The sequence below is a fragment of the Bicyclus anynana genome, chromosome 11 (genome assembly GCF_947172395.1).
Source record: "Bicyclus anynana chromosome 11, ilBicAnyn1.1, whole genome shotgun sequence".
Taxonomy (NCBI): domain Eukaryota; kingdom Metazoa; phylum Arthropoda; class Insecta; order Lepidoptera; family Nymphalidae; genus Bicyclus; species Bicyclus anynana.
This window is the reverse complement of record NC_069093.1, coordinates 12103609-12115725: the sequence shown is the minus strand read 5'-3', so window position 1 is coordinate 12115725 and position 12117 is coordinate 12103609. Positions and strand designations below refer to the sequence as shown.

The following is a 12117-nucleotide window of genomic DNA, read 5'->3' as shown; positions in this document are numbered from 1 at the left end:
ACGCAAACGACGTCGCGCCTTCCTCAAGTAGTTATCGAAGAGTATCAAATAAAATGAATATAGGTTATGCTTTGGTTTAGTTAACTTGCTTTGACACAAACATTTGGCCATTCTAACCTTATCGTACGTTTTTTCACAATCTAAATATATATTATCAGGAATTATCTCGAAAACATTTTATTTTATCTACTCGTACTATAAACATAGCCTTGTTTGTGTAATTTACTTTGATATGAGTGTATATGTTCGGTACCAAAAATATTTGATACTAGTAGACTTCCCGGGGTTTCATCAGGGTAGTTCCCTTTCCCGTGGGAATATGAAGATAAAATATGACACTTGGTGAAAATGCGGCTTTCTAAATGTTGAAAGAATTTTCAAAATCGGTTCAGTAGATTCCTTAAAACGTCACAATTTCATTAGTATAAATAAATAAGGGGTTTAGCGGGCTCTTCCTCCAAATCGGTGATGGTAGACTCTCATCATTCATTATCATCATCATTATCAGCCGATGGACGTCCACTGCTGGATTTATAGACCTCTTGAATGGACTTCCAAACGAAACGGTCTCGAGCCGCGGGCATCCAGCGTCCAGCATCCATGTTAGACTCTACAAATAGATCAACTTGACGTTTTGTAAGTGGTAGCTCTTACTTGAGAAGGAATAAAAACTATAGGCCTATAAACCAATTTTGTTGGTCAAATAATTTAAAGAACGACATCTATGTTTTCAAAATGTTTGCATAAGCATGTATAGTATCTAAACAGGAAATAAGCTCTGACTTATTATCGAAATCTTTCGATTTAAACAATTGATATTTTGTGCAGCCGTTCTCTTTCTATAACACATATAGACAAGGAAATTCCTATGGGACAGAGAATATCGAGGATTTATATCTTTAAAGTCGCCTCAATACAACTTGACTTGCCGCGTAAGAAGTCGTAGCAATAAAATATCTATACTGGGTGTCTTTCAAATTCGCTTGGAGAGAGTTTTAGATCATTCGGTTTTTAAAAAAGCATCTGTTCTTAGTACTATCTAGGATTCAGGAAAAAAAACACATGATGTGCTTGTAAACTAATGATATTGTATTTTGAATTTGGATTAGGCCTGAAAGAGATCACTTTTAGTGATAAGGTCGCCTTTTGCTAATACTAATAGTAATAGTAAGTAGGTATTGTTGTGGAAAGTTGAAGGAGCCAAAAAAAGTACTAATTGTTGACGAATAGACATAACTACTGAGTTATTAACGATGATGAATATAACACCTCAAGTGTTCTAAACTTCATTACAAGATAACCGGGAGTCGGAACCTTAGATATTGGATAGAATGATTTTCTTCTACATTATTTAATAGGTCCCGACTGTTTTCTAATTGCTTTCTACACTTCTGGACTGAGCTTGTTTTTTTTTCTTTTCAGTTTTTTTATACTTTATGCAGTCGGGTTATTTTATTTGTTTAATTAATTTATTTATTAAATTTCATCAAACATGTCTAAGAACACTCGCACATAAGTCACCTTTCATACAAAACAATCTAAATTGAAATCGCTTTATCCGTTCGGGAGATATGGTGCTACTGACAGACAGACACGTCACTATTATAAAATCAGTTTTTGTATCGGGGTTTAATAAACAATATATATTTTTTGACTATAGGACGCACGCGAATTCATTTGCGTGATATGCAGTTTTTCATGAGCTACATAATATTACTCGATTACAACTATCTCCCAGTGAAATCGGTCCAGTCAGATAGACAAACCAAAAAAATCGATTAAGTGTTACATATCATGTAAATAAAAACACTTGAGAAAACAGCTGTTTTGTAAACACAGAAAGAGTGTATATACTTAAATTTTATTTATTTACACATTTATATAGTAGGTACCTACATTGTTATTGATAAGTTTGTTATTAAATACTCACTTGCATCGATGTCAAAGGGTCAATTGGGATTCCCGTAGCACAGTGCTACTAGACTTTATATTGTGAAAGTTTTTACGTAAATAGGTACAAGGGGACGCCCGCGACTTCGTCTGCGTGTCAACTTGAACCAGGACAGTTTTTATTACACTACACGTACAAACTTATGTCTTGATTTACTCTATTTATTTATATCCAGGATAACCTTTGCGTAGTTTAAATTATTATCTAAGCGCAACGATATTTTATAATATTTTTTTTTTACCTTTCTTATGATAACCAACACTAACCTAAATAATATATAGGAGTTATTGATTCAGATTTATAAAAGGTGCGATTTTTTTGACGCTGAGTGTATATGGTTATCTCAACGTACAGACGCGGAAAGAGACTTTGTTTTAAACTATGTAAAGATTAATATTGAAATAAAAGAATATTTATAAAACTTAATCTCTATTTTAATAATACCTGCATAAAGATTTCCCCATGTTAAAAAAAGTACGCAATGATCGTAAAAGACGTGATAGCCCAGGAGATATGACCTCTGTCTTCGTTTCGGAGGGCGTAAGTTCGAATCCGGTCCGGGGCATGCACATCCAACTTTTCAATTACGTGCATTTTAAGAAATTAAATAACTTGTGTCTCAAACGGTGAAGGATAAACATCGTGAGCAAGTGAGAAACAACCCTTCTCATTCTGAGAGGAGACTCGTGCTTAACAGTAAGTCGAATATGGGTTGTTGATAATGGTAATAATATAATAATGATCTTAATACACTGTAGTATTTTGAGCCATTTATATAAGTTTCGTAATTTACTCATACATAGACGTAACTATGTCTAACTCATAACTACATAACAAGGATTAGGTATACTTCGGTAGCTAACCAAGTACTAACAACTTAAGTACCGACGTTCATATTTACGTAGTAATTATTTACTCCATAAAAATGCGTCTAAAATAGCGTTATTTTGGCGTAATTATAAAAGTGTCACCTTTTGTACTAGCACAATCTAATGGAACAATACATTAATTAATTTGTCACCTCGCCCAAACACGTAGTAAACGAAATATGAGTTCGCCACTCAATGCTTTTATGCCATAGAACATAGAACAATGGCTGTAGTTGTGTACCCACAATCAAAATGTCATATCTTTACAATGGACGCCGAACAAAAATCTCAAGAATTATAAATGCAAGGACCGGCTTTATTGTTAAAACAAATGATATTCCCCAAAAGATTGTAAACTTACTGTTTACCTACTTTGTTATTATCACATCACACATATAAAGTTTTTCTTGTAATCATGTTCTGCGCTCCACTGAATATTACCTACGTGAAAAAATAAAAAAATAATTATTTATATATGGGGCCGAAATCATAGACTACAAATTATAGCTTACATAAAACTGACTACACCCAAACCAAGACTGACATAGTAGCAGACGCCCCGGTTTACTCGCGTAGTTTCCGTGGATATACGGGGTAGTGTTGGGTAGGTGTAGGATTTGATAATTTCCACTGGGCTATCACGGCTCTCCAGTTATAATTACCACTCACGAACTTTACTTCTAATAAATATTAATACTGACTAGCGGACGCCTGCGACTTCGTCCGCGTGAAACTCGATGTAAGTTTTCAACTACCCCTACCCAACCCTACCCCTACCTTTTCCTGAATTTTCTTTGCAATAAACCTAACGGAGCCCGAGACCTTTCCAACGAATGCAAAACCGTGGAAATCGGTTCGTGCGTTCTGAATTTATAGCGTCAGGAAGGAAAACACGACTTATTTTTATATAGTAGAATAACTGCAAGTTCATTACTAAATGTAAGGAAAATTTCTATTAGCGTCTAATAATAATAATACTAATCTTTTTAGATTTTCTTTAAAGCATACTAAACTTAACTTAGTTAGACATTGTAATAACTTTTTATACTAAAACTTTTAGCGTGGGTACCTACTTAGGAATTAATTATCCTCTTTTTATAGGACCATCTCTAGATTCTTAGGTATCCTGATCACTTTAAATAGTTGGGCTATAACCAGGAGATCCTGGGCTTCTATTATTTGGATCAATTTAATAATTTCAGTTCCTAAATTAGTTTGTTTGGATTAGGTGGTTTAGGTGACATCTAGTTGATCCGACTTTATTCCATTGGGGTATTAAAAATAGGATGATGATGATGATGATGATGATGATGACCTATCTCTTTAGTTACCTGTTTAGTATATGAAATCCTTTTTCTAGAAGTTTATTTAAGTCTTGGTCGCTAACTATGGGCCTCATAAGAAGGCTCAGAGTCGCTTAGCGGGCGATGGAACGAGCTATGCTTGGAGTATCTCTGCATGATCGAATCAGAAATGAGGAAATCCGCAGAAGAACCAAAGTCACCGACGTAGCTCAACGAGTCGCGAAGCTGAAGTAGCAATGGGCCGGGCACATTCTTCGAAAAGCCCAAGGTGCTGGAATAACAACCCTGCACTAAAAGCGCAGTATTGGTTGACACCCACCAGGTGGACTGACGACATCAAGCGAGTCGCAGGGATTCGCTGGATGCAGGCGGCTTAGGATCGTGATGTTTGGAAGCATCTACACAAGTACATAAGTCCTATGTCCTACAGTGGACGTCCATCGGCTGATATGATGATGATGAATAGTTCATGTTTTCTTCAACAAAAGACTGTCTTTGCATATTTTCGTGTTATTATTGTATATTTTTACCGGACTACGTGAAGAGTTATCTATATCTATACTAATATTATAAAGCTGAAGAGTTTGTCTGTTTGATTGAACGCGCTAATCTCAGGCATTTCTGGTCCTGGATTTGAAAAATTATTTCAGTGTTAGATAGCCCATTTATCGAGGAAGGCTATAGGCTATATTTTATTACCGTATTCCTACGGGAACAGGAACCACGCGGGTGAAACCGTGCGGCGCCAGCTAGTTTATAAATAATCGTTAAAGTATAAATAAAATACTTAAATAAAGAGTAAAAGAGGATTTCCTTTACAGCAACGCCAGCAATAGCTCGAAGGAGTACGAGCAATCAGCGCCGAGCGAGACCAGTGGGGGGGATGCGGAGCCCAAGACCCCCGCGACCCCCACCGACCGCTTCGAGGACTTACAGAGGATACTGGTGCTGCAGCTGCAGGGCAAGGCTGACGACAGCCTCGTCGTAGTACCGCCGCATAGAGACTTGAATGTCTTGCGACCTGAAAACCCCACAATCGGGGAAATGGAAGACTTGGAACCTAGGTAATCATATATTTTTTTTTAAAGATTTTTTTATGCCTCGAATTGTGCACGCTCAATACCTTACAGCGTCTGGTCTATACAGGGTCCTCGGGAGTATTTCCCATAACTCTTTAAGAAAATTAATTAAAAATATCTAAGGAACATGTATCATAAAATGAATATTTTCGGAGTAAACAATATTTGTGTTGTAAATAAATCGTAAATTGTGTCCATTATATCGCGTCCTAATATAATGACCTAGCCAAACTTATTCATTCATAAATATCATCTAGTAGCTTACTAGTGAAATACGAATCTTACCACTACAATTACGTATTTTAAAATGCAAGGATAGATAAATACGCATGTTACATGGACATTCGGAATTATCTGAAAACATTAAAATTATTTTTTAGTCAATAAAAAAAAATTGGTAGTTCGGCTCCTATAAGTGGTCTTGTCAACACCTTGAAGTTATGAGACATACTCCCGAGCACCCTGTATATGTATTGAAAAGTTGTTGTTTCACTGACGTATAAAATAGCACCGTTTACAATAGCAATACTGAATACTTGAACAAAATAATATTGACGTAAAAAGGCTTAAAGGCGATTATTTGAAAGGGATTTTTCGGTGAACTAATTGGCTTAAACCTCCTGAAGTATTTTCAACAATCTGAAGAGATACTCCTTGTTTATAAATTACCTGCTAAGGAATTCCTCGTTTGTTCATTGTTTACTTATTAGCACAGTTTGCACACAATTTGTGTAGGAGTAACCGCCTGGGTGGAGAAATGAAATTATTTTTTTCAGGAAATAAAATAACATTCTGACATTTACGAGTATATCAATTGATACCTCGTTAAATTTAACACATGTAAAAAGGAGGAAGCAAAAAAAAGGTTTCCTAAATTTTTCTATAAGCCAAAGTGAAAAAAATATTATGTACTTTAAAAACAAAAACCCGACTGCTTAAGCGTAATGAACTGAAAGAGAAAAAAACAAATATCACTATATCTATGTAGGTACAGATCATTCTTTGCCCGTAGGTAAGAAAGTATTGTTTATCGCCGCTTGCAGTATCACAAAATATAATACATAATCATGCATATCAATATATCATAACATTAATAATGACTATACATCGATGGTCCCAATATAATTGGTACGTTGAAAATTTGTGTAAGAACAGTAATATATACCTATATATTTTTGTAATTGTCTTTTTACGACCTTTCATTTGATATCCATATTGTTATGATAAGAAAAAAAGACAAACCCGACCCCCACCTTTTATCATTTACGGGCGCCATTTTGAAAATTTATATAGCCTGTCACTACAATTTTGATGAACTCAATGACATCTCATGTGTCAAAATCCGTCCAGCCGATGGGCTGGGCGTGCTAAAGTAATAGACATACACACATAAAAACGCTCGAAAAACATTACCGTCCTTCTGACGCAGTCGGGTAAAAATTTAAGCGATTTCTGTTTTATATTTAATAAACTTTTGCCATCGAGTTTCCATAAAGATAGGCCATTGAGTGGAATATTCCAAAATATACAGAAAAGCCGACATTAGGACCGTTAAGAAATATTAATTAAAATTGTTCCGCGAAAAACGACTCCAAAAGGACATTACAAGGAAAATTTCGGAAAGTTGTCGACAGCTGACATCCACGAGTACAATTTATGGCGCGGCAAGTCGCAGAATTTAATTGTTAGTTACTTCGTTATTGCTGCAATTTAACTTGATAGAACGAATAGTTATTGCAGTTAGTGTTGCTGATAAAACTTTAAATTGTATCTTATGATTTTAAATTAAAGAGGTGTTAATTTTATATTTAGCTAAAGATATATAACTACAAAACAATACATTTATATAAAAAAATTCCTATTCTTATTTTAGATGTATACGTACATAAATTATCAATAAATTAAGTTAAACGTCAAGATATTAAAATGATCCTTTAAATCCTACATATAAGTTACTCCTGAGATTTAGCATACAATTTTGTCTGCTTTATCTATACTAATATCGTGAAGACGCAAATTTTACGAGGTTTTAGGGGGTAGGTAACCTCTTGATTTAGTGAACCTATTTTGAAACTTCTTTCACCAATATATAGCCACGTTATTTGGAAGTGTCATGAACTATTTATCCCCGCATTTCCACGGGAACGGGAACTGCGTGGTGACTGCTAGTCACAATTTAAGCCTATGAGAAATTGACTTCAAAAAAAGGAGTAGGACTTCAATTAGACGTGTGGTTTTTTTATGTTTGTAATAATTTGCATAACTTCGTCATTTCTTAACCAATTTAAAAAAATCTTTTTTTGTTTGAAAGAGTATACTTCCAAATTGGTCTCATTTAATTTTCATGAAAATCGGTTCAGTAATTTTGTTTTGAAATGAGAATAACAAAATGGCCCGTACTGTCGGGATGGGAAACCATTAACTTTAAGATTTAAAGACAGTTCTATCCCGTGGTTCTTTCAGAAACGGCTTTGATTAATACGTCACTGGCTTTGCACCGCCTTCAAAGTGATCAGAAGGTAGGTAACTAAAAAGCTAAAAATAACATACGATGTTATTTTTAGCTTTTTAGTTTATTTTTGTGATTTTGAAGTCGGTTAAATTTTTTTGTTAATTTATTTTAATCTGGTATTTCCTTGAATTAGCGCGTTTAAAAAAACATACAAAACATTTATTTCCGCTTTATAATATCAGTATATCTAGAGTTAAATGCAAATATAACTCAACTCTTTATATTCTGTTATAATGCGAAACTAAAAAATGGAATATCCTACCGCGTTCGTTATTGCAAGAATATGAGATTATGTTCGTCCTTCCTAAAAGCTGCAGCTTTTCATCCACGAATAACCGTCTCCCAGCGCCTGAAGTATGCATCAAAACTAAACAGGTTGGTCGCTCAGTGGTTGACGTAATTTCACCAAAGTAAATATTAGACCAAATCTCATAGGACCACGGAGAATGGAATGAAAAAATATCACATGCTTGCTCGCTATTATTCTTTTCTTTAGAGTTCTTAGGTATATTATATGGAGACAAAAGTGACCTCAAACGGTTCGTGTAAAGATTGTCGCTTTGTTGTCAGTTCTCTGAAATTTGGCAGACGCGCTCCGCACGTCTCGAATAAAATTGCTAGTCTCGAATAAATTTACTTAGTCTCGAATAAATTTACTTAGATAATATATTGGTTCCTACAATTAAAACAAACTATTGATTTAGATTTACATTTTGTATCTTATAATATCTGGGCACTTGAATTGGGCTTATTGATTTTGTTTTAAATTTTAAACGACCTCTGTGGCGTAGTGGTATGAGCGGTGGATACAAGACGGAGGTCCTGGGTTCGATCCCCAGCTGGTCCGATTGAGGTTTTCTTAAATGGTCCAGGTCTAGCTGGTGGGATGCTTTGGCCGTGGCTAATTACTACCCTACGATGTCGTGTAAAAATCGAAAGGGGTGTGAATTTTCATCCTCCACAAGTTAGCTCGCTTACTCGTACATCTTGGATTGCATCATCACTTTTAATCAGGTGAGATTGTATTGCTTCTAGTAAAGAATAAAAAAAATGTAGAACTTTTTTTAGGTATCAGTATAGTAGTACTAAATACATAGGTACATTAAGACTGTATATAGTAGGGTAATTTAAAAACCGTATTATATGGTAGTAATATTTTTAAATGGAAAAGGTGTCAGATTTATTTAAATGTTTTTTTCTTCTTATTTATATTAAGTCGCGATTTATAAGGAAAGAATCAAAAACAAGTATTGGTCGATTAAATAAAACAGATAGGTACCTATTGTTTAATCTTGACTTATCAAGAACTCAAGAGCAATAATTTTTCAACGTATTAACTGACTCAATTAAATTCCAAATTACTCCGAATTTTTTCCTCAATAAAATCATGATATTTATTACCTATGTTGTCGTTTTCGTTTATCTGTAGAATAGTCAAAAGCTATGTTTTATTAACTAATAGCTGGAGCTTTTGAATTAAAAGCTAAAATCTCTAAATTAATTTATCCTCAATCAAAAACGATTTACGAAATTTCCCGTCTCAAATGACATTGTAATATAGTTCATTTATAAAGAAATCCAATGATTAAATATAGGTGTGGTAGGTACTGATAATTATATGGGATATTCCAAATCACCTTTGCTCTGGGTTTTGCCAACGCTTATTAAAATCTACACTGCGTGCCGACCGGTCGAAGAACAGGGATAACTTTTTGATATTACTATAAAAAGGATCATAATATCTCATACGATGGACCGATTCTATAATGTATCAGACACGGCGACCTTTTTTATCTTGCAGAGCGAATTTCACCAGCTTTGCTAGGAATCTTATTTAAAATCCAGTTACGGGGTCGTGTCGAGATAGGCGGCCCTTTGACAATAAAAACTAAATGGAATGAATGCATGAAGCCATCTTCAGAGGATATGCTCAAGATATGACGGGATGTTATAGCCAAATTCATGTATCACACAAAAAAGGGTCACTTTTCGTATATGAATAAATTTTAGCCGTACTCTTAGCTTGTCTATTGAGATGGGAAATGGAGTTTTAAATTAAGCAGGGTTTTAGGCAAAATTTGCCTGTTTGTATCTGCATTTTTAACACGTTATACTATGTCGATGGACGTTGGTGTCCCAAGGTGCTGGAATGGCGCCACCTCCACTGGATGGACCGAGGACATCAAGCGGGTTGCAGGGAGCCGCTGGTTGCTGGCGGCCCGAGACCTTGATGTTTGGAAGTCTATACAAGAGTCTTATGTCCAGCAGTGGACGTGCATCGGCTGATAATGATGATGATATTACCTATAGCGTCATTTTCTATAAATATTTGTTTACTCTTATTTCTAATTTAATAGCAGGTAACATTTACCAATATGGTAGGCCTAATGCCTATGGCAATCGGTAATATGAGGATCTAAGAAAACTAATACATGTTTCTACTTATAATAATTAAGAAATATTTATATACTTTTTATATTTTATTCTAATATATACAGCATGATTTGCAATATTATTTATTTGAATATTTTAAGAGCCGTGATAGCCCAGTGGATATGACCTCTGCCTCCGATTCCGGAGGGTGTGGGTTCGATCCGGTCCGGGGCATGCACCTCCAACTTTACAATTGTGTGCATTTTAAGAAATTAAATATAACGGGTCTCAATCGGTGAAGGAAAACATCGTGAGGAAACCTGCATACCAGAGAATTATCTTAATTATCTGCGTGTGTGAAGTCTGCCAATCCGCATTGGGCCAGCGTGGTGGACTATTGGCCTTACCCCTCTCATTCTGAGAGGAGACTCGAGCTCAGCAGTGAGCCGAATATGGGTTGATGACGACGAATATTTATGCTATAAATAACAGTTTTTAATTTCATAGCGCTCTACTCTATAGTTCGGAAAATCGAAAACACAACAAATTCCCGTGCATCCACATTCAGAGAACAATTTGTGCGCCTCGATATAATCCTCCATCGCAGTACAAGCACTAAATCGTGCCCAAAAAATGTAAACTATTACCCGGATCGAGTAAAAGTCGCCGTACACAATCTATCAAGTTAGCCATTCAGTATTCTAAACGTTCATTTTGTCCTAAATCGAGTCGAACGTTTTGAACTCCCATTCGACACGAACACAATTCACACCGAAAGAGAGTCAATAAATTTTATAGTAGACGGCTTGATTTCTAAATGCAGGTTATCGGAGCATGCCACAAATCGAGAACGCCACACGTAGACTCCTTAGTATTCAGTTCTGTCCTGCGACGCGTTGCCGAGTCTCTCCAGGCTCTGGCAACCAAATCACGTCCACTTATGTGTTCCACGCAGCCAAAACCAACATGCCTCCGGAAAATCTTCCATGTAAATCTCGACATTAACGATCAGGTTTAAGAGTGTGTGCGGAAAATTTAAAGCAGCTTATAGATTCCGCTGTCCCTGTTGAGATTGTTACTTCCATTTTGTCGCTGCTTGGTTTGGTTAAACTTAAAACTTATTTAAGTTTCTTTCGTCTCTATTCATTTAATTAATTCTTTATTTACAAGTTGTTACATTGCAGTGAGCCGTGATAGCCCAGTGTATATGACCTCTGTCTCCGATTCCGGAGGGTGTGGGTTCGAATCCGGTCCGGGGCATGCACCTCCAACTTTTCAGTTGTGTGCATTTTAAGAAATTAAATATCACGTGTCTCAATCGGTGAAGGAAAACATCGTGAGGAATCTTACCTGAGGAATACCAGAGAATTATCTTAATTCTCTGCGTGTGTGAAGTCTGTCAATCCGCATTGGGCCAGCGTGGTGGACTATTGGCCTTACTCCTCTCATTCTGAGAGGAGACTCGAGCTCAGCAGTGAGCCGAATGTTGATGACGACGACGACATTGCAGTTAATATATGGGAATAAACAGTGCCTGCAATTGTTAAAGGGATGATGGCAGTTTTATTAAACTTTATCTAAATTAGGAGTATGCTAATAGTAAAGCAATTATGTAAAAGTAACAGGATATCTGCGATCATTACTTTTGGAGCTACAGGGATATAAAAAAAATTTGCGCACTGCCACGGATCCCTGAAAAAGGCCCCATACACGAATTAACGATGTCGTTGATCATAATGATCGTTAGATTTGTATGGGCGTTCTACATCTACCGACCACCTGTATATATAATGCATGTATCTGCAAATAAATAAATTGATTGATTGATTGATTGATTTGTTTATGGTTCAAATATTGATGATAGTATGAGAACTTCATGATAAACACATAGTGATTTTTCGTATGTATATAATAATAGATTGTTATATAATATTTATATGTCTAATAATTACAATGATATGAGTGTTTCTTCGTATGTTTCTCCTAAATGCGTTGCCATTTACCCGTTTAAGTCATTGCTTTGATAAGG

At 35.7% G+C, this 12117-nt stretch overlaps 1 protein-coding gene across 1 annotated transcript in view; it reads left to right on the top strand.

Annotated features, from left to right (window-relative positions):
• Positions 1 to 12117, top strand: part of LOC112050503 (extracellular serine/threonine protein CG31145) — a 134833-nt gene that overhangs the window by 85250 nt on the left and 37466 nt on the right. Inside the window, exon 4 of the mRNA XM_024088779.2 lies at positions 4946 to 5188. Within this exon, the coding sequence (XP_023944547.2) occupies positions 4946 to 5188 (243 nt within the window). The remainder of the gene's footprint in view (positions 1 to 4945; positions 5189 to 12117) is intronic.